Raw genomic sequence first — 24,255 nt, forward strand, 5'->3', positions numbered from 1 at the left:
GTTTATAGGACATTCTGTTTAGAGTTGAGTGAGCTGCGTCCAGTGATTGAAAGCTGTTAAAAGGTATACTGGACTATTTTGGAGTCTAGAGTCACTGAGGAAATAGTTGAGGTGTGGGGAAGAACTTAATTCCTGGTGTAGAATGGAGGGAGTTTTAAAGCCACCCTGGGTTGAAGCGAGTACCTGGAACTGGTGTGGTCATCTGAGGTCTGAGTGAAAAGGAAGATGGGTTCATGGTTAAACGCTTTTCCAATGACCTAAGTGGTCTTGAAAATGCAATCTATGGATTTATTCATTTCTTCTAATGCAACATTCCTGGGTCTTGCCAGTGAAAGTGAAAGTTGCTTAGTCGTATCCGACTCTGCAATTCCTTGGACTATACAGTCCCTGGAATTCTCTAGGCCAGAATACTGGAGTGGGTAGCCATTCCCTTCTCCAGGGGATCCTCCCAACCCAGGGATCAAACCCAGGTGCAGATTCTTTACCAGCTGAACCACAAGGGAAGCCCTTTCAGTGCTTGGGTGCTAATTAAATAACAGCTTCACTCTGTTTTGCCTGTAGTGGGAAGATGGGAAAGACAGGGTCCTTAGGGGAATATTTTCACTCCAAGAAAAAGAAATGTTTAGAAAGATACTTGCTAAATGCCTATGACATCGTAGGGAGAATTTGGAAATAACAATAAATTACATTAAAAATAAATAATGGGCCTTTGATAAGTTCCAGGCACTGTTCAGATCTCTTTAAGCACATCATCTCATCTGATCTTTTCACGGACCCTATGAGTGTAGTTCTTTATCTGCTTTACAGATGAGGAACCTGGGACGTGGAAACCTTGATAAAATGGACTCACTGTTAATGACTGGTTCAAATCCAGTACCCTGATTTCAGAGTCTGGGCTCTTAGGTCTCAGACAGCTTTGTGAACTTGAGCAAATTGCTCAATCTCTAACTTGTTTCCTCATGTTGGAATAGTCGCAATAATTACAGTACCAGCTTCATAGGGTTGTTGTTCCTCTAAGAGTTTCACAAAGCGCTGATGCACACTGACTTCCCTCTCCACTGGGCTCAGCCCTCTCTGGTGATGGCAGAGGCCAGGAAGATGATCGAGGCCAGCCTGCTCCAGCGCTGCAAGCGCCTTCTCCTACCAGCACTTCCTGTCAGCACAGGATACGTGATCAATAAACAGCAGCTGCTGACTTCATGAAGTTGTCATTTTTATTTCATCTGTATCCAGAAGCTGATACTATTTTCTTAAATCATATATTTATGATTTAAGGAACAGGGAACATATATTACATTGTGCTTGAGAATGAATTTCTTTTTTCCCCCCTCACCTATTTGTCATTGCTTTTTGGGTTAAGAGTAGACTGTGGTTGGCACACAATTGTCATTTCAGAAGAATGTGCTGTAACATAAAGAGAAAGAAATTCAGAGCTATTCCAAGTCAGGTTCCAGTATGCATTTACTTTAATTCAAGTTTCTCATGAATTAGGCACTGGGAATGTCATCTCACCTCAGATAGGTTTTGTATTTCTTCTATCACTTGGGGTTTGAAGCACATTCCCTAAAAGCTTATACATTTAACATTTCTGAACAGAAAGGACGACTTCATTTTTCCTTGAGAGTGTTATGCATAATCCATATAAGTCTGTACCAGTGTTGGTATCTCAGACATGGTCCTTCAAAGAAACAGAACAAATAGGAAACATATATATTAGGTTGGCCAAAAGGTTCATTTGGGTTTTTTCCATAAGATGTTATGGCCAACCATATGTATATGTATGGGGGTGGGGAGAGGGAGAGAAAGAAAGAGGGAAAAGTAGAGGGAGGAAGTTATTTTAAGGAATTGGCTCATATGATTGTGGGGACTGGCAAGTTTGAAGCCTGTAGGGCAGGCCAACAGGCTGGAAACTCAGGCAGAATTTCTGTGATACAGTCTTGAGGCTGAAATCTTCTTCAGGAAACCTTGTTTTTCTCTTAAGGCTTTCAGTTGTTTGGATGAGGTTCATCCACATTGTTGAGGGTAATCTCCTTTGCTTAACTGATGATACATGTTAATCACATCTATGATATACCTTCACAGCAACATCTAGGCTTGTATTTGACCAAACAGCTAGGTACCATAGTCTAGCCAAGTTGACACAGAGGTTAACTGTCACATTTGGTGTCTGCCTTTGTGTGATAGCATCTTTTACTAGCACCCATGCTTTTCCCAGCTCATCACAGTTCAGGTTAGTGCTAATAGTTTGTGACTCTACCAAGAGTTTAGAAGTTTCCCTTACTTCTCTCCAGTGTATTTGAGTAGTACTTCAGTTATTCGAGGACAAAAGGATGAGGAAGTATAGAAAGGAGGACAAAACCTGCACTAAGCGACTTGTGCACTGTGAACGTTTGGTTTAGAAAGACCTCCAGTGTGCCGGGCCCAGGACACTGCCTGCCTTGGGGTGCTCACAGGCTGGTCTGGGCAGGGTAACAGGAATTTGTGAGTGCAGTAAAAGTGTAGCAATATGTACAAGAGACAGTGGGGTTCCAGAGAAGGCATGAAGAGTCACACCCGAGTGGAGGATGCCGTGCGTAGGCTTAAGGGTTAGGAAATGATTCACTCTGAGGTTGAGGCTTACCTCTGAGGCTTACCTCAGAAGAAATGTGTCGGTCTGCAAGCTCTCTTTGGGAGAGTCAAGGAGAAGAGGGAACCAGGAAGAAGATAAGCTGTTGGGCCAGGAGAAAGGAGGCTGGGGCTGTCCAATGGCTTGACCATCTAGCGTGGACAGACAGAAGTCTCAGAGCTGTCAGATTTGCTGAGGCTAGGGCGAGAGGCAAGGGCCAGGTGATGGGTCTACACTTTATCCCATCAGAGGTAAAGGTGAGCTGTGGAATAGCTGAGTGTGAGCAGATTTAGTACCAAAGAACTGGGAAGTGAAGTGTGAGAGGCTCAAAGTACCCAATGGCAAAAGCTGCTCTTAGGAAGCTGGTTAGTGCTAGTCCAAGCGTCATTTTCCTCTGGACACACTCTGATGGTTTCTGCTAGTTAGCAGCACAGAGAAACCTCAAGTCAGGGAGCAACTTGTCCTCCTGAGATTTCAGTCCAATCGATTGTTTTTACTCTGGAAATCGACAGCTCTCTGCTGCATGCCCTTGTCTTTGAGTACGTGGGTTGACTATGGTGAAATGGATTAGGCTGCTTTTATAGCTTCTCGGGGTTTAATCAGTACCCAGCAAGCTCTGCATGTGCCTATGACTTTCCTTTGCCTTTTAAATGTTCAGGCTGTGGGGCTGTTGATGGCACCACTTCTATGTACTCCTACCTTGACTGATCAGTTTTTAACTCAGAGCTTATGCTTCTTTGCAGGATGCCACCATTTGGAAGCCCGATTCATGCCAGAACTGCCGTTGCCATGGTGATATCGTTATCTGCAAACCCGCTGTTTGCAGAAACCCTCAGTGTGCCTTTGAGAAGGTATGGTGTCCTAATTGTTTTCTAAATGTAAAGCTGGGGAAGAGTAGGCTGTTTGCATTTTTTCGGTCATTTGGTTTTGACACTTATCACAACCTCTAATTGCAAAGTTTAGGAAATACAGGAGACAGTTTTAGCATATCATTTCTAAGAATGTCTTAATTTCTTTGTTGGACATTTACTCTGAATCAGGCACTCAAGGTTAAAACTTAAAGGTCTTACAGTGTTACCCCATTTAAAGTGTTATCCCATTTGAAGTTCTGTGGAGTAGGTATCTATAGCCCCACTTTACAGAAATGGAAAGTGTAACATGGAGATTTTAGGCAGCTTAATATGATTATGTAGTTAAGAAGCTGCTGTCCAGAGATCTTCCCTGGATCTGACAATTGCCATAGCTACTGATACTAGCCACACCATTTCACAAGCCACTGAATGCATTGCAAGTCAGGATTGACTTCTCGAAGATGACTTTCTAAATACATTGTTTATTCTGTGACTGACTGTATCATTGGGCTACCTACGATCATAGGATAGACTTTAATCAAGAAATCTGGTGTTTAACCAAATGTGTGTGGGATGTTTCCTCATTTCCCCTTTATTAAACTGCTTTATTTTTACTTTTTGACGATACATCTATTCTGTTGGAATTTTTTCTCCCCGGGTACTGACTCTTTTCTTTTTAAAGTAAGTCTGCTTACAAACAACAAAAAATTTTAAGCTTCAAATTTGAACATTGGAAACTCCCTGGAGAAGACCAATTATTTTCTTTAAAAAGCTTTCTGTCAGTTTCACAAACACAGTTTATTTTTCTAGAGTTTTCCCTCCCCACCCCATAATAATTATTCTTGAGTCATTATGCCATCTAATGCTAAGAAGGTTCTGTTTGTTTCTAACATCGGAGTGAAATTTTTGTATCCCTTTAATAGTATTCCTAGATTTCTTCTTGGCTATATTTCTGAGAAGCTGAGTGTACATTAAATGTTGGTAAATTTGGTAGTATTTTGTTGTCTGTTCTGCGGCTTTCTATTTTATAGAGTGAGTACTCCTAAAAGATCTCCACTTTGCTCACTGAGTAACTCATGTCAGAATTTGAGCTGGTTTTATAAGGGCCATGAAGACATGCCCTCCTCCACTTCATGTGAATAATTATGGTTTCATGGAAGAAGCCTTGAATCGAATGTTGGAAGACATAGACGGTGCTACTGAAACCTGGATCTGCTCTCTACCAGGGGTCAACAGACTAAACCTGGCCTGCTGCCTTTTTTGTTTTGAACTGTGAGCAAAGAATGTTTTTTTTATTTTTAAATGGTTGGAACAAACCAACAGAACAGTATTTTGTGATGTGAAATTTATATGAAATCAAGTTTCAGTATCCATAAATAAAGTTTTATTGAAACACAGGCACACTCATTTATTTAAGTATTATCTATAGCTAGCTGCTTTTGTCCTACAACGACAGTTATGTAGTTGGGGTATAGACCGTATGTGACCCCCAAAGGCTAAAATATATCTGGCCCTTTACAGAAAATATTTCTGACCTTTGTTCTGTACCAAGCATGATTTTGTCCTTCCCTAATTTGCTCATCTCGTGAATTTTCTCAGCAAATGGCAACTCCTTTCTTCCCATTGCTCTGGTCAGAAAATGTAGCATCATCCTCCCCACTTTCTCTTACATCCCGTATCCAGTATACTAGCAGATTCCCAGCTTTTCCTTCATAAAACAGTATATTTCAGATGCAACTTCTCTGCTTTTCCTTTGGTTTTACCTATTATCATTTTTTTGCCTGCATTCTTCCAGTGTCCTCTTCACTTGTTTCACTGTTTTCGTACTGGCCTTTTTCACTGTAATATTGATATAGAAGTTGGAGGGGGGGGATCCTATTAAAATTTAAGTCAGATCGTGTTGCTTTTCTCCTTAAGTCCCTCCAATAGCTTTCAATGGCTTCTCTCCTCACTTTGAGTAACTCCTCACAGTGTCCTGTAAAGTGCTGCTGCTGTTGTTTAGTCATTAAGTCAAGTCCAACTCTTTGCGACCCCATGGACTGTAGCCTGCCAGGCTCCTCTGTCCAGATGTTCCAGGCATGAATATGGGAGTGGGTTATCATTTCCTTCTCCAGGGAATCTTCCTGACCCAGAGACTGAACCCAGAGAAGCTGCATTGGCAGCCAGATTCTTTACCACCAGCAAAGCCAACCCTCCGATCAACTGATTCCTCTCCCTGCTCTTTCTGCTTCAGACACCAAGCCTGCTTGCTATTTCCTGGATTTGTCCAGGGAATGCTTCTGCCAGGCATACTTCTGCCATTAAGGCTTTTGTGCTCTGCTCTTCTCCCTGACATTCTATCTGGGTCTTCTCAGATGACTAAGTAGTAAAGAATCCACCTACAGTGAGGGAGACGTGAGTTCAATCCCTGGGTCAGGAAGGTCCCCTGGAGAAGGAAATGGCAACCCACTCCACTATTCTTACCTGGAGAATTCCATGGACAAAGGAATCTGGTGGGCTATAGTCAATGGGATCACAATAGAGTCAAACAAAATTTAGTGACCAAATATCCATCTATCTATCTATCATCTATTTATCTATTTTAATCCTTTACTTTCTCTAAGTCTTGCCTGAATGCCATTCTATTTGAAATTGCAGTTCTTCACCTCTACCACATATTTCCTATTTCTTTTCCATGCTTTATTTTTCTTCCTGGCACTAACACTGTCTGGACATACTCTATATTTTACTGAAAGTTCTTGTTTACTCTTTTATTTGCTGTGATTCCTCAGCACCTACAATTGCACCTGACACATGGTAGGCCCTCAATAAATATCTTTTGACTGACTGAATGAATGAATGAGAGATGAAGCTAGAGAGTTGGTAAGTTCAAGGTTATGGAGAGCTTTGTATGCTGTACTGTGGGGCTTGGAATTTTATTTTTAAGTTGGTAGAATACTAATGAAGATTTTAAGGCATGTGGGTAGGATGGCCCACTTTTTGAAAAATCTTTCTGGTTTTTCAAAGATAATGCATAATATTGGAGATAAGGAGATGAGTTCAAAGGTTGTGAGAATAATCCAGATAAAAGGGTGAATACCTGAATCAGAGCACTGGTAGTGTAGGAGTCAAGAGGAAAGGGCAGGGCCTGCCCTGGTAGTCCAGAGGCTAAGACTTCATGCTCCCAGTGCAGGGGGTCTGTGTTTGATCCCTGGTTGGGAAACTAAGATTCCACATACAGCAACTAAAGATCGTGTGCTGCTACTAAGACCCAGTGCAGCCAAATAAATAATAAAAGAGGAAAGGGGAGACAGGAATCAAGACCATCTCCAAGAAAAAGAAATGCAAAAAAGCAAAATGACTGTCTGAGGAGGCCTTACAAATAGTTGTGAAAAGAAGGGAAGCAAAAAGCAAAGGAGAAAAGGAAAGATATACCCATTTGATTCAGAGTTCCAAAGAGTATCAAGGAGAGATAAGAAAGCCTTCCTCAGTGATCAGTGCAAAGAAATAGAGGAAAACAATAGAATGGGAAAGACTAGACATCTCTTCAAGAAAATTAGAGATACCAAGGGAAGATTTCATGCAAAGATGGGCTTGATAAAGGACAGAAATGGTAGGGACCTAACAGAAGCAGAAGATATTAAGAAGAGATGGCAAGAATACGCAGAAGAACTGTACAGAAAAGATCTTCACGACCCAGATAATCATGATGGTGTGATCACTCACCTAAAGCCAGACATCCTGGAATGTGAAGTCAAGTGGGCCTTAGGAAGCATCACTACGAACAAAGCTAGTTGTTGGGGGCCAGAGTGAGGCATTCAGCCTGTGGCAAAGGCAGGATCAAGCCTCAGGAGTCCCCCTGGAAATCCTCGAGCATCTACCCCCATAACCAGAGCCTGCCTACTTTACTACTTTATGCTCTCACCTACACCTCTGACTTTATGGGGGGCTGTCCCCCACCACCTCTTTCGGAGAAGGAGTTAACCTAGGGCTCCAGTTAATAAAAACTCCTGGGCGTGACAAGAGTGTTTTAACCTACAAACTCCTCTGAAGGTTCTCTGGCCTGCCTGACAGGCTCATCCGGCCACATGTGATTGCTCACAGCCTCCCAACCGTGAGAGGCACGAGATGCTTTAAACCCTCTAAAAACAGGTTCTTTAGAGAAGTTAGAAAACTGTAAGTATAGTGGGCTGATTAGAAATTATATTGGTGAAGGGTTTTTCATTTGTTGAGCCAATGTTTGTTGCTAAGTCTCCATATCCCCTGCCTTTACACACATTAATGAATATATAGAAGAAATTAGTATTAACCTTTGATATTAATCACGTTAGACCTTAGGCTAAGTAAATTCTTTCCTTAACTAGAACCCACTACACCCTCACCCTATAGGAATATAACTTTATTTGGGTGGCGTCTGTTTTAAGAATAATCACCCCTGGAGAAATAAGTGTCCTGGTTGACTGACCACTTCACAAGGAGAGGGTCATAAATTGTCAGCAGGCCCCCTGGGCAGAAGATGATGTAACACCCCAACACTCCTAAGACCTCTGTATACATTTGTATGAAGCACCTGACTTTGATAAAAGTCAGGACTGCTGACCCCACATGACTTTTGCATAACATCTCAGTGTATAAAAGTAGACCATGGAAAATAAAGAATTGGGATCAGTTTCTCGAAATACTGGTCTCCCCATGTCGCTCTCTCTCTCACTCTGGCTGAGTTTCCATCTGGAGCGCAGAACCCGCCATGCTTACTAATTATGCCTGGGCTTCTAAGATCCGACTGGGGAGGCCTCAGTGTCTCCTCTCCTTCGGGAGAATGGAAGGACGCCTGCGGCCTACGTAAGTGGTGCAAACTTCTTGTCTTGAAGTTTTATTGGTCTCCTGCATAAACCAAGCTACTCAGCCTCTTTTCTCCACTGAATTTTCCTACTGAGCTATCCTCATTCTATTACTCTTTACATCTCTAATTAATATCTAATTGAAGCTATTGTATCCTGATCCTCGCCGAAGCCGTCCCCGCTTTGAATACCCTGGATCAGCCGGGGCTGGATCCCGGCAGGTGGCGCCCGAGAGCTAGTGGAGGTGATGGAATTCCAGTTGAGCTATTTCAAATCCTAAAAGATGATGCTGTGAAAGTGTTGCAGTCAATATGTCAGCAAATTTGGAAAACTCAGCAGTGGCCACAGGACTGGATAAGGTCAGTTTTCATTCCAATCCCAAAGAAAGGCAATGCCAAAGAATGCTCAAACTACCGCACAATTACACTCATCTCACACGCTAGTAAAGTGATGCTTAAAATTCTCTGAGCCAGGCTTCAGCAATATGTGAACCATGAACTTCCAGATGTTCAAGCTGGTTTTAGAAAAGGCAGAGGAACCAGAGATCAAATTTCCAACATCTGCTGGATCATGGAAAAATCAAGAGAGTTCCAGAAAAACATCTACTTCTGCATTATTGACTATGCCAAAGCCTTTGACTGTGTGGATCATAATAAACTGTGGAAAATTCTGAAAGAGATGGGAATACCAGACCACCTGACCTGCCTCATGAGAAACCTGTATGCAGGTCAGGAAGAAACAGTTAGAACTGGACATGGAACAACAGACTGGTTCCAAATAGGAAAAGGAGTACATCAAGGCTGTATGTTGTCACCCTGGTTATTTAACTTCTATGCAGAGTACATCATGAGAAACGCTGGGCTGGAGGCAGTACAAGCTGGAATCAAGATTGCCGTGAGAAATATCAATAACCTCAGATATGCAGATGACACCACCCTTATGGCAGAAAGTGAAGAAGAACTAAAGAGCCTCTTGATGTAAGTGAAAGAGGAGAGTGAAAAAGTTGGCTTAAAGCTCAACATTCAGAAGACTAAGATCATGGTATCCAGTCCCATCACTTCATGGCAAATAGATGGGGAAATAGTGGAAACAGTGGCTGACTTTATTTTGGGGGCTCCAAAATCACTGCAGATGGTGATTGCAGCCATGAAATTAAAACACGCTTACTCCTTGGAAGGAAAGTTATGACGAACCTGGACAGCATATTAAAAAGCAGAGACATTACTTTGTCAACAAAGGTCCATATAGTCAAGGCTATACTTTTTCTAGTGGTCATGTACAGATGTGAAAGTTGGACTATAAAGAAAGTTAAGCACCGAGGAATTGATGCTTTTGAACTGTGGTGTTGGAGAAGACTCTTGAGAGTCCCTTGGACTGCAAGGAGATCCAACCAGTCCATCCTAAAGGAGATCAGTCCTGGGTGTTCATTGGAAGGAATGATGTTGAAGCTGAAACTCCAATACTTTGGCCACCTGATGCAAAGAGCTGACTCATCTGAAAAGACCCTGATGCTGGGAAAGATTGAGGGCAGGAGGAGAAGGGGATGACAGAGGATGAGATGGTTGCATGACATCACTGACTCAATGGACATGGGTTTGGGGTGGACTCTGAGAGTTGGTGATGGACAGGGAGTCCTGGCCTGCTGTGGTTCATGGGGTCGCAAAGAGTTGGACACTACTGAGTGACTGAACTGAACTGAAGGAAGAAATTAGCAGAACTGAATGAAGTAGGAGGATCAGAGAAAGGAAAAGGAGAGATGACTCTCATATTTATGAGTTGATGACTAATTGGTTAGCAGAGCCACAAACTGATATTGAGAATATAGGAGAATGAGGAAAAGAATCCTATCTGGGAACAAAATGATAATTTCAGTTTGGACACATTGAGTTTGAAGTGTTTGTGGAAGAGAAAGGTAGATATGTCCAAAAGGCAGCAAGATGTGTGACTGTAAAGCTCAGAGGAGAAGCATGTGCTGTGCTCAGTCATGTCTGACTCTTTGCAGCCCCATGGTCTGTAACCCTCCATGCATGGAATTTTCCAGGCAAGAATACCAGAGCAAGTTGCCATTTCCTACTCCAGGGATCCTCCTGACCCAGGGACCAAACTCACATCTCCTAGGTCTCCTGCATTGGCAGGTGGGTTCTTTGCCACTGACACTACCTGGGAAGCCCAGAGTTGGAGACGTTACATGGGTATCAGTAGCAGGAACACAGGAGTATAAACCTATAGGATGAGTGAGCTTATCCAAAGAGATTGTGTGAAAAAAGAATAGAAGATCAAAGACGAGATTTGGGTAGCACAATCATTAAAGGAAAGATGAACATAAGAGAAGAAACTTAGGAAGATTAAGAAGACATGGTCAGAGAGGTAAAGGGTAAGGAATGGTCAGAGGAGAGAAGAATGATGTGATAGCTAGAATAGAGTGTTTCCAGAAGGAGTTTATATCGACAGTGTTGATCCCACGACAGAGAGAAAGTGTGAGAAAATTTAATATGTTTCATTGAGTTTGGCAACCTGTTGGCCACTGGTGGTCCCGCTGAAGTTGGTGGCAGTGAAGTGGTGGGTGTGGTTGCTGTATTATAGAGGCGTGAGGAGTGGATGGTTAGTGGGCCTTGGATGGCCAAGTACAGGCTACTCCTTCAGGGAGCTTCAGTGAGAATGGAAGAGAGAAATGGGACATTAGATGCACACCACTACATCTGTGAAGTTTCTTTGAACCTCTGTCCCCAGTCATCAAGCCTCCTGGGTGTTGCCATGTGCTTGCCCTTATACTGCCCTTGACCAGACTACAAATGCCTCTGTATTTGTTTGCTTCTTCCTCCATACTCTTAGCTCCTTGAGAGCAGCAACCCTCCTCTTCACTATATGTAGTCCATCGAACAGCACAGTGCATGGCACACAGAAGATACTTAATCAATATTTGTAAAATGACCAAACAAGGGAAGGAGAGGGTTTTTTTTTCTTTGCTTTTGATATTTCTATGAACTTGATATTACTATGATCACCTTGGGAGGCAAAGGGGAATGACCTTGAAGAGAGAGAGAAATTGAAGATTTGGAGAGTGGGGGAAACACAATGATAGAACTAGAAAAACCCTTTAAAATTGATTGTCAGACTTTCTCATTTTATAGACAAAAAAAAAAAAACAGATTTTTTCGTTCTTTAGTCACTTGCTCAAACATACAGCACTAGAAAGTGGCACTCCCATGACAAGAACCTTCGTTCCTGGCTCATGAGTCGATGCAATTTCTACTCCACCGTGTTTTCCCTTGTGTTTCTCAGGTTCATATGTTGTTTTTCACATCTGCTGGGTAGACTTACATTAGTTCACGGCACAAGTTAATGAATCAGCATTGTCAGTCAGTCAGGTCAGTCACTCAGTCACGTCCGACTCTTTGCGACCCCATGGACTGCAGCACGCTGGGGTTCCCTGTCTGTCATCAACTCCTGGAGCTTGCTCAAACTCACGTCCATCGAATTGGTGATGCCATCCAACCATCTCTTCCTCTGTCATCCCCTTTTGCTGCCTTCAATCTTTCCCAGTATCCGGGTCTTTTCCAATGAGTCAGTTTTTCACATCAGGTGACCAAAATATTGGAGTTTCAGCTTCAGCATCTGTCCTTCCAATGAGTATTCAGGACTGATTTCCTTTAGGATTGACTGGTTCGATCTCCTTGCAGTCCAAGGGACTCTCAAGAGTCTTCTCCAACATCACAGTTCAAAAGCATCAATTCTTCGTTGCTATTATACCCTAAACTAAATTGTTATTGTTATTAATAGTATTTTGGATTCCTATCATTTTTAAAAAATTTTAAAAATCTGTTTTGCAATTTATGTTTGGCTCCGGAATTAACTGGAAATAACTTAATGTTAATTGTAGTTCTGTTCGATATTTGTATCTATCTCTCTATCATCTGTCTATTCATCGTATCATCATTTATAATAGATTCTATATTCTTATCCTGTATCCATATAGAATAGCTAGCTACAGAGTCAAAGAAAAGGGTCAGAGAGGGACAGACAGATATGAGAAAAATTGAAGGAATGAGAATAGAGGCTTTTAGAATATTGACTGTCTAGCCTGGAACCAACTTTCAGGATTTCTGAAGAACATATATACAGAGAGGACAGTGCCATGCAAAAGGGTACTGTATTATTAATGCATGGAGGGATTTTTGGCTGCAAACTTCAATGCAGAGTATTTACCTAATCAAGTTGTTGTAATAAATTATATGTATATACATGTACATAAACATGTGTATCATATGCTTAGAAGAGTACCTGGCTATTCTAAGTACTCTGTTTTAGCTGTGATTGTCACATGGTCATCATCATTATTGTTAGTTGGTTCCTCTAGATCCTAGGCAAGCAATCCTCATTGGTGTCTTGTTCCCAAGCCACCACTTCCTAAGCTCCCAGTGCAAAGCCTGCAGGGCAATAGGCTTATGTGTTCCATACATCCCACAACTCAGGAAGCTATGCATGGTTACAGGGTAAGGTAGCAAGAACTCCCTATCTTTCGTTCTCCAAGTCCTACATGCAAAACTCTTCGCCCCTCCTTTAGCCCCAAATCACCTCTTTTGTGTTCCCACGGAAGGTCAATAGGTCAACACTCAAAATAGGGAACATCTACTCACAAATAAACAATATTATATTCATAAAATGAGTTTTGAGGGGCAAATCTGAGGATAGATATATAAATATATAAACCAAATCTGATGTATGTATCAAACACAACTAATTTGGGGCATAAAATATCCCTTGAAGTCTTCCATCTTGCCTGCCTTTCTCTCTGCTTCCATATTAGAATAGAAACAACACTTGGATTATCTCATTTTAAATCTATATGCTCAGTGGGATTTAGGTTCATATATTTTCTAAATTTACTGTCTCAGTGGAAGTTAGATAAGTACAGGTTCTACTTGGGGTTCAGAGGGTACTTTTGTGAGTAGTCATTGATGTTGCACTGTATATACCATTTTAGAAAATTCCACGCCATATGTTTTATCCTTTATTAAGCAAATAAGAAATTGTTGATCACTGTTACTCGTGTATTTATCTGTTTAGTGGATTAACAGTTGTGAAATCATAGTTTTATTCTCACCCACATTATTGGGTGGAGAATATACATATTGTAGATGTAATATTATTTGTAATTGTTGTATGTACAATTAACATTCTCTTGTAGGTACAATTTATTTTAATGGCCACAGCCCCAAGTAGCAAAGAAACATTAAAGCATATGTAATGTTTTGAATCTATCAGCTGAATTCTTTGTAGACTTTTATTCTGTGGACAGGTCATGATTTCCTGGTTAATTCAGGATCTTTTACCACTATTTTTGATCAAAATCACTAATTACCTGTTCTGCCACATTTCTAGACTTGAGGAAATGCTAAGTGGAAGAGCAGGATAAATCCGGGGGTCTAGAAGGCTATTATTTTGGGGTAGGGGTCATGCCATGTGGCATGTGGGATCTTCGTTCCCTGACCACGAATTGAACCTGTGACCTCTGCATTGGAAGCACAAACTCTTAACCACTGGACCTCCAGGAAAGTCCCCAGAGGGTCTAGAAGGATCATTAAGCCCCAAAGACCCACATACATGGTACCATTTTAATCATCTTGAATAAACAGATCCTTCACAGTGGCAAATCGATGGTTAATTAACATGTGACAACCTCCCAGTAAATCTTGGGGTATCACATGGATGTCTATTCTCTTGAAAGCATCACGGGCATTGATAAGAAACACAATTGCAACAGCAGAGGCCTTGCTAAACAATGTAGATCTTTATTGGAGCCCAGGAATTCTGCCCGGATACCCACAGCACATGTGATACCTCCACAGAGATGCTGTTTCCTCTCCCAGCTCTGTCCTTCAGTCACCTGCCCCTTGCGCTTTGCTCCTCTGCCCCAGGTAAACATCAACATTAGAACTCCAGCTCCCCCTCACGCTCTCCCCTTCTCCCCACAGCCAGCCTGTTGCTGACTCCATAAGGCCTCTATAACATGTTAGAAGACCTGCCAACTCTGTGGCTAGCCCCGCCCAAGTCTTCTCCATTACAGGGAGATACAGCTCTTCTATCACCCCCAACTGCTTTTCTGGTCTGACACTCACATGGAGCATTTCTATATTTCTAGTGAAGAAAATCCTTCACTTCATTACGTGTGAAAAGATGTAGACCATTTTCAAGGAACCCACTTTCACAACGGGGCTCCTTTTAGCTTTGAGAGAAGCTCCTCATGACAGAGAGTCCTTTTTGTTAGTGTATTCTGTTTATCCTGTTTATTGTTGTCACCCGTGGCAACTCACGAGATTTAGTGAATTCGATATGACTGTGTTCACTGCTGCTATTTTACACTGAGCTGCTTTTAAATGTTCAGGGGGAAGTGCTTCAAATACCCGCCAACCAGTGCTGCCCTGAATGTGTGCCAAGGATGCCTGGATCTTGCCATTATGAAAAGAAAATTCACGGGGTAAGTATTTTCTAACCCGTGGTTGATTCCTTGTCTGTAGATCAGTGACAAAGGAAAGCTGAATGCTAAACTTGTGTTGACACGAGAGGATTTTTTTCTCCTTTGTTTGGGCTAGGGAGGACCTCAGCCTTATTTGACTTTCCGTGGGCACTTAGGTTTCTTGGATAAGATTAAAACTGTCCTATTTATTTCAGAGGCCCAGGTAAATATTTGCTGATTGAATTTGTGTCTGTCTAAAGGGTAGTCTGAGAATGTTGATGATGAAGAAGTTGTAATGCTGAATAATAAAAGGCCACCTTGCCTTTGTGTACCACATAAATTTTCCACTTGATTTTATGAACAACCCTGAGTAGATGACTCCTGTATTAAAGATGGAAGAGTTGAATTGCAAAGAATGGAAGATACTGGCCCCATGTATTACCAATAGGTGGTGTGACTTGGCCTGGAGCCCTGGTCTTCTGACTCCTCATTCAATGTGAAGTTTGTAAGCTTCAGCACTATGCACACATTAGGCTTTGTAATGAGGACCATCCTCTGCAGTATAGGATGGTTAGCATCGTCTCCAGCCTCTCAGTACCCATCACCTGTTAGTATCCTCTGCAGTCCTCACAACCAGAACTGTCTGTAGGTGTGGCTGTCTTTCCCCTGGGGAGAGGGGCAAAATGAAAATGCCCACTCCCCTCATTTAGAACCACAGTGCATGCATGCTAAGTTGATTCAATCGTGTCCGACTCTGTGCAACCATATAGACTGTAGCCTGCCATAAGGTTCTTCAGGGGAGAATGCCCTCCTCCAGGGGATCTTTCTGACTCAGGGATCAAACCCAAGTCTCTTAAGTCTCCTGCATTGGCAGGAGGGTTCTTTATCACTGGGGCTACCTGGGAAGCCCATAGCACCACAATACTAGAAATCAACCCTCAAGTTCTTTTATTACATTTTCTCATTCCAGATCTTGCAGGGTTAGCTTAGAGATATTAAATACTGTTTTAAAAGGACCATTGCAAGGACTATAATAGAAATTTTGAAACTGGATGGCTACAGTTCATCTCCATTCATGCTTGCATACTCCCCTGAGGCAGCAGGTGAAGCCGAGTGTGATAGAAAGACACTCTTTGCTTTAATCTTCATCTTCCACCTCATACAAAACTTTCTCCAAGTTAGTGTCTCTACCCTTTCAGCAGAGAGCATAATAGGTTAGCCAGAATTGATATACCCAGTCTAGGCTGCTATTCAGGGTGCATACCTGAAACTCAGTGGGGACAGTGCATATTCCCCTGGGACAGGATCACCTCACTTAGCCATTGGCTCCGCATCACCTGAGGAAGCCACTGTTTCACATCAGCACAGTGTGTTGCCAAATAATAGCATGGTGTGTGATCCGAATGGTAGGATCTGTGTCTTCATACCATGTGTCACCCTGTGCTGCTTGATTTAGGGCTTCCCTGGTGGCTCAGCGGTAAAGAATCTGCTTGTAGTTCAGGAGATGTGGGTTCGATCCATGGGTGGCAAAGATCCCCGGAGGAGGGCATGGAGATCCACTCCAGTGTTCTTGCCTGGAGAATTCCAAGGACAGAGGAGCCTGGTGGGCTACAGTCCATAGCGTCACAAAGAGTTGGACACGACTGAAGCGACTGAGCATACACACATGCTGCTTGATTCAGTCTGTGTTATGTAGGGTGGTGGAAACCACGCTAGAGGACCTCCTGTGAAATGGAAGGTGCTGCAGGGCAGGCTGATGTTGGAATTAACGAAAGTTCATAATGATTGGGGCAGGTATATGGATCAAGATAAAAAATCCCAAGCTGAACTTTTCAAATAAGGGAGCCCTAGGATGTAAAATAAGGCCAAGATCTGGAGGAATAACAAACATCTCAAGTAAGAGGGGGTATCAGGGACTTTTCATAGCCTCTCTAATGACACTTGTCATTTGCTTGCTCGTCTTCTGTTCTTGCACTTGTGAGATCTTCTTTTCTTGATTTAAGATTTCTGAGAACATTGACAATATTTTGTGTACCTTCACAGTGATCTTCCTTATCCCCCACCTAACCTGATTCTTGGCGCTGAACTTTTCCCAGAGTAGGTGCTCAATAAACATCAGGACTCAAGCAATAAGTAAATCCTGCTCCAGCTTATCCATATCCTTGTCCCACGGGCATGTTGATCTTTGACCACCTGACCTGTTTGGCGAGTGGCTCAAGGACCACAGATCTGCAGATGGGTTAGTTAGAAATCTGCTTGACCTTCTACTTTTTCAGGAAGAGTTTTGAAAATCTTCTTCTCCCCTCCTCCCTTGCAATTCACCCCTCTCTTCTAACACAGCACACGGAAAGCTCTAAACTGGGTAAGACAGCGTGCATGCTTGTTTTCCCATATGCAACTTTCAGAATCTACTCCCCCGGAAAGTGTTATAATTATATTTCTGCAACTTGATGTAACTGAGAAGAAGGCTGGATTTTAGGAACTGTAGTTTGAAGGAGAAAAACAAATCCCTAGTGGTCTACTTCTCCAAATAGAAATAGAAGAACAGCTTTTTTAAAGTTGAGATAAAATTCTCTACTTTCAGTCTTAATCAATTTAAAATGATCATGTTTCTCGTCTTTCTGTTCTTCTTTCCTCTCTTTCTTCACCTTTTTAGATGCTTGCCAAATCCTTCTTAATGTTATTCATTTCCTTGAGTGGGTTAAATGCTTGTCTGGGTTGGGTCTGAATCTCCCCTTGTCACTTGCATCACTAGGATTGTTCCTGAATCTTGGAGCCTTTTCTGTTTTGCTCCCTTTGCTTCTCTTAGAAAGCAGTTTCCAGAGCACTGCTTCTCCTGTTGAACGTCGGTAATCCTCTCTTTAGCCTCCGGCTTGTATCCCATAGGGCAGGTTATGGAGTCTCTCTCCCTGTAGATATAAAATAGCCTGATGTTTTGAGAGCTTTGCAGTGGTGAAATGGAAGCTTTCCCCTGAAAGAGAGATTTAGAAGTGGCTTTAGGGTAGAGTAAGTGTAGCGGGAAGAGAATCTGTTACAGCAATGCTATCCCCAGGGAATAGACTTGAAGGGAAGGAGAATCAAGATTGGGTTGAGCTCAGGGTGGCATGACAAGGCCACCTTTAATGAAACAACTTTGCCTCATGAGGGGACCTCTTTTTCTGGCATCGTGGGCCGGTGTTCCAGCAAGTCCAGACAAGCCCCTACATCTTCCTTGGAGTGAGAAAAACACTTGAGCCTTTTGGCAGACTCCAGGTTATTTAAGAGTTTTGCATGGGCTTATTACAGTCAGCATTTGGGGAGACTATTTCATCCATGACCTCCCAAAGCTATCCTTTCAAATTAGCTTTTGGATCTCTGCCCAGCCTTGCCAACCAGTTAGGGAGACAAGCCTGAAATATGTTTTCCTAAAGGGTGTTGGAATGCTTTTTCCCTGGTCTTTTCCCCACAAATTAGCTTGTGAAAGGGAGGAGAAAGGACCTTAACCTCTTTCTTTTCCTCTTTACTAATTTGATCTCAGCACCAGATAATGTCCTGTCCGAGAAGATGGTGCTTGGAGATTTGCTGAAAAAGAAAAGTGGCAGGTGGTAATGCCCCAGTGCCCACATCTGATTGAGTACAGGAGCGTGGAAGAAGTCTGCTTGCTTTGCCCGGCTGTGAGGCTAAAAGGAGAACTAATTTATGTGTGTGAGAGAAGAGATGAATATTGAATTCTGCAGCCTTGTTTTCATCAAAGTAGAGGATGTAATTACAATATGCACCAAACATCCCCAGATATTTAGTATTCTGGATCTATAACATCATAACAGGAACAAATTATATAAAGAAAAATTATTTTTTTGTTCTGTCTGTAAGCCAGACAAATACTTTATGACCGTATCTTTCCTTTGGACTTAAGTCAACAGCCAACCCGACTTGTTATTTGGCTATGCAAAAGAATATGTCTAAGATGTTGTCTGCGGAATGTGCTTTTGCCCAGTGTCAAAGTCTCATGTTTCAGAAAGGTATTAATGGTGTTGGGATGGTACAGCTACAACACAGGTCTTATGGGAGCATTGCTTTGTATATGCATTATTTCTTGATATTACAGAGCTTTCTTTGCTGTTAACTGTGCTCATGAAAATTAAAACATTTGTGACTATAGACAACACCGTGAGATTAAAAAAATATGTTTATATATCATGTATTAATATCTGTCCCCTATCTGTCATCTATCTATCTATCCGTCTATCTTTCTATCTATCTGTCCATCTACCATCTATCTGGCTACTTCTCTATCTACCTATGATCTAGCTATCTATCAGCATGTATCAAACTCCTTGATCTCTGGTCTCCTTCTGGTGAGAGAGGTGTCACTGACTTAGGAATAGGAGTAGGAGATGAAAGTGGAGGTGACTTTTCTCAGAGAGGTAAGAGTAATTCTTCTCCATCATTCTGTTCAGTTTGGATCACTGTCTAGCTTCTATGGCTTTGACATCAAGAGTGGAGTCACCCTGACAAATGTTCTTTGTTATTCCCATAATTCTCAAGCTTATTGTGAAGGGAGAATCCGTTGCTTAAATTTTATGTCTCTTGAGATAGATAATAGATTCACATCACTGGAGAGCTTGAAGGTACCAAAGAGATGAGCTAATATAGCCCTCTTGCCTTACAGTTGAAAACGCTTTGGCGATTGACAGGTTGTTATTATAATTAATTTTTGTGGTCTCAGTCTGAGAGGTGGTATGATTGCAAGTGTTTGAGAAATGACAGCTAGTGTTTCTCAGTAGTAACAAAAACGAGCTCTTGTTTTAATGTCTGAATGTTTAGAAGCAATCTCTTAACTTTTAGTAGGATAAAGATGTTCACTTCTAATTACTTTATAAGATGCTTTCAAATTTTACTTATTTAAGATATATAAATGATTTATTAGATATTTTAAACAGTACTTTTGCTCTCTGATGACAAAGTGAGTATTAGTTTATTGGTGAAAATGTGGAAAAAATATGCAAACAGATAAAAATCCACTAGTTATCTCCAGCTATGAAAACCACTATTGTTTCCTCAGTTGTTTTTTTTGGGGGGTGAACGGGAGATGGTAGTGAATATGGACGGGTAGATTGATAGAGATATACATGGTTTCACATAAGGTAATTATACTCCGTGTACAGTTTATGGCTTAATTTTTATACAACATGCAGTAAATAATTCCCCTTGGAATACTCTTGGAGAATGTGATTTATTATTATTAATTTTATTATTATTAGGACATTATTATTTATTAGGTGCCTATTATTAGGCATTTGGGTAGCTTCCAATATTCACTAAAATATTTTCAATTTCACTGTAATGAACAATGAGGTGGAATTCTTTGTATTCAAACTTTTTTGTGTGTCATTGATCATTTTCTTCAGATAACTTCTTAAAAGTGAAATTAGTAGGTCAAAGCATCTAAAGAGTTTGAGTATTGAAGCTGTGACATCTATGGTCATTAAAATTCAATTTTAAGTCTTCTCTGTCTAAAGATAACCGCAGTGGGAATATTACCAGTAGTACGGCTTTTTTTCAAGTCCGATTACCTAGGGTAGTTGCCGCCTGGCAGAGTTGTTCCGGGTGCTATCATGAGACGAGTCTCTGGGTAGGAGAGTTCCACTCCACTGCAGCTTTACTAACAATAGCTACTGTGAATTTTAAACACTTCTCATATTGATATTAAAATATATCATTTAAGTTTATTAATATTTCTTTGTAGTTAATAAAGTTCTATATTTAAGTTGAATATTCTACAAGCTTGTTGCTATTTTTTTTCACTGGGATTTTATTTCTTTTTTAAGGAATATAGTACAGTGTACTTACAATATAGTATTAGTTTCCTATGCACAACAAAGTGATTCAATATTTTTATATATCATGAAACGATCACTACTGTGAGTCTAGTTACCATTTGTCAGCATATAAAGTTATTTCAGTGTTATTGACTATATTCCCATGCTGTACATTATGTGCCTATGAGTTATTAATTTATTAGTATAACTGGAAGTTTGTACTTCTTAGTCCCCTTTGCCTCTTTCACCCATTCTTTCATACTCCGTCTGCTCTGATGGCCACCTGCTTGTTCTCTGTATCTCTGAGTCTGTTTCTGTTTGGTTTTGTTTATTCTTTTGTTTTACTTTTTAGATTCCATATATTAAATATAAGTGAAATCATACAGTATTTGTCTTTCTCTATCAAACTTATTTCACTAAGCATAATTCACCTCTAGGTCTATCCATGTTTTTGCAAGTGGCAAAATTTCATTTTTTTATGGATGAGTATTATTTGTGTGTGTGTGTGTGTATGTGTGTGTGTGTGTGTGTGTGACATCTTCTTTATCCATTCATCTCTTGATGGACACTTAGGTTGCTTCTATATCTTGTCATTAATAATGTTCCAATGATATGAACATTAGAGTGCATATATCTTTTTGTATCAGTGCTTTTGTTTTCTTCAGATAAATACCAAAAGTGGAATTATTGAATCATATGATAATTTTATTTGTAATTTTCCCTCAAAAATTAAATCTCCATACTGCTTTCCATAATAACTGTATCAACTACATTCCTACCAACAGTACAGGTAGGTTCCCTTTTCTTTACACCCTTGCCAACACTTGTTTCCTCTTGTCTTTTTGATAACAGTCATTCTGTCCGGTGTGAGATGATATCTCATTGTGGTTTTGATTTGCATTTCCCTCACGACTAGTGGTGTCATGCATCTTTTCACCATCCTGTCGGCTATCTTTGCATCATTCTTTAGAAAAACGAATCTTCAGGTCCTGTGTCCATTTTTTAATTGGATTTTTAAATATTGAGTTGTATATGTTCTTTTTATGTTTTGGATATTAATCCCATATCAGCTGTATGGTTTACAAATATGTTGGTTTTAAGCTGATAGTCACTTAAGTCTGAACACATTCTAAAAACACTAGATTTTTACTTCCCCTGCAACACATTTTATGTTTTTAATGTCATATTTTACATTTTTTATCCTGTCTATTCTTTAACTACAAATTGTAATTATGGTTGATTTTCCAATTTTTGTTTTTTTTAATTTTACTTGCTTTTCAAGTAGTTGATCTTTTGGCTTTACTATGTATATGCCTTTACCAAAGAGACTTTTTGTTCATATATTTTCTTGTTTCTAATTATAACCTTTACTTCTAAAGAAGATCTTTTAGCACTTTTTGTAGGGCCAGTTTAGAGGTGATGGACCCTTAATTTTTGCTTGTCTGAGAAACTCTTTATCTTGCCTTCAATCCTGAATGATAGCCTTGGTATCAAGTATTTTTGGTTATGAGTTTTTTCCTTTCAGTACTTTAAATATATCACACTACTCCTTTATGTCCTGCCAAGTTTCTGTTGAAAAATAAATTGATAGGCTTATGGGACTTCTCTTGAATATTGTGCATTGTATGCCTCTTGCTGCCTTTAAAATTCTCTATCTTTTGCCGTATTAATTATGATCTGTCTTGGTGTGGATCTCTTTGGATTCATCTTGTTTGAGGCTGTTTCCTTCCCCATGTTAGGGAAATTTACAGCCATTGTTTCTTCAGGTAAGTTATCTGCCCCTTTATTTCTCTCTCCTCCTTCTGAGACCCTGATAATACAAATGTTGGTATGCTTGATACTGTCTTAAATTATCTTCATCTTAAAAAATTCTTTTTTTTATTTTTTGCGGTAGTGATTGGGTGATTTCTATTACTTTGTCTTTCATGTTGCTTATGTATTCTTCCATATCATTTAATGCTCTTGACACCCTCTAGTGTATTTTTCTTTTTAGCTATGGTATTCTTCAGTTCTGATTGTTTCTTTTTTTATATTTTCTAACTCTTTGTTGAAGTTTTCCCTGTTTTCTGCCATTCTTCTCCTAATTTCTATAAGCATCTTTATGATGCTTATAATAGAGAATTCAATTTTTTTAATTCTTTATCAGGTAATTTACTTACTTTTATTTCATTAGAGTTTTTTCCCCTGGGGTTTTATCTCGTTCTTTCCTTTGGAACAGGAAAGAACTATGTGCTCATTTCATTTGATTTTCTGTGTCTATTCCTGAGAATTAGGTGAAACTGTTATCTCTCCTGCTGTTGGAGCTGTGGTCTTGTGTAGAAGTGTTTCCAAAGTAGGTTTCATGTGCTGGGTGGCACATGAAACTTGGCAGGCCAGTTAGGGGTGGAGCAGAAAGGGTGGGGTGGGTTTTAGGGTCTTTTAGGCTGGGCTGAGGCATCCCTGCCAAGATGCCTGGAGCTGAAGTGGACACCAGCCATGGCTCTCCTGGGCTGGGCTGGGGTTGCCATGTTGGTGGGATGGTTAGAGTTGGAGTGGGCCCAGGCTCGAGGGTGGGCTGGGTCTGCCTTAGCAGGCTGACTAGAATGGCAGCTTTTCAAACTGCTGCCTCTGTGCTGGGACTCAGAGAGAGTAAGTTTGTGCACAAGCCCTTTAAGGGGGAGTCTTGGTTTCCTATAGTTCTCTGGCTTTCACAGATGTCCATCTCACGGGTTTTCAAATCCAGTTGTGGGGCCTCATCTTTTCAGAGCAAGTCCCAGGGCTATGGGACCGAGTGTAGAGCTCTACCCAGTGTAGAGCTTGAATTCCTCACTCCTTAGGGAGGTCCTCCAAGTTTGTGATATTCCATTCTGCGTTTGGGTTCCCTTCCAAGGGTATGTGTCCCCACCTACCCATCTTGATGAGGTTTTTTATTTATATCCTTAATTGTAGAAGAGCTGTTCTGCTAGCCTGCAGGTTGTTCTTAAAGAGAGTTGTTCTATATGTAGTTGCAATTTTGATGTGTCCATGGGAGGAAGTGAGCTCAGAATCTGCCTACTCTATCATTTTGATCTCACCTCCAGTCTCTTCTTATTGCTTGTAAATGGTTTTATATATTAGAGTATAATTCTAATTAATATGATCTGCATTTTAAAAAAAATGTTTGTCATTTACCTTTAAAATTTTTCTCCCAATGTATTCACTATATTTGACTTTTAAAAGTTTAACTCATCAGAATGTATCAGTTTTTCTCCTACCATTTCTTCCTTTGCTTTTATGCTTAGGCCTTTTAAAGCATAAAGGTCAATTGCCTGCTATGTTTTATTAGCTAACAGTTTATTAGCCAGTTGTGGACTTGCCCATTTATTTATATGCTGTACTAAATTTGAAGTTTTATATTTAATTATAGAAGAAGTAAAAATTGATGGGGGAGGAGTTGGCCTTGGCATCCCGGTCTGTTGCCATGATCCCAGGCAGCACATAGGTGTGAAAAGGAGTAGGAAAGCCATGGACTCATGGGGAAAGGGTTAAGCATCTCCTACGTGCCACTTCCCTTGCTGCCTCTTTAACAACTACCTCATGCAACCTTTACAATAGCCAAGTGAGCAGGTTATCTTCATACCATTTCAGGTTTCTCTACCAGGAAACTGCAATTTAGAAAGATTAGGTGAAACACGCATAGTCCCCAAGGCAGGGAGAACTGAGCTGTGATCCGAGGACACATATACTTCCACGGAAACCTTTT

At 40.8% G+C, this 24,255-nt stretch overlaps 1 protein-coding gene across 4 annotated transcripts in view; it reads left to right on the plus strand.

Annotated features, from left to right (window-relative positions):
• The window catches only part of FRAS1 (Fraser extracellular matrix complex subunit 1), a 535,024-nt gene that overhangs the window by 190,898 nt on the left and 319,871 nt on the right, over positions 1-24,255 (plus strand). For all 4 annotated transcript variants that reach the window (XM_027544846.1, XM_027544845.1, XM_027544843.1 and 1 more), the window contains exons 3-4: positions 3,349-3,456; positions 14,662-14,754. In XM_027544846.1, coding sequence (XP_027400647.1) covers positions 3,349-3,456; positions 14,662-14,754 — 201 coding nt within the window. The remainder of the gene's footprint in view (positions 1-3,348; positions 3,457-14,661; positions 14,755-24,255) is intronic.

Source organism: Bos indicus x Bos taurus, chromosome 6 (assembly GCF_003369695.1).
Source record: "Bos indicus x Bos taurus breed Angus x Brahman F1 hybrid chromosome 6, Bos_hybrid_MaternalHap_v2.0, whole genome shotgun sequence".
Lineage (NCBI taxonomy): Eukaryota > Metazoa > Chordata > Mammalia > Artiodactyla > Bovidae > Bos > Bos indicus x Bos taurus.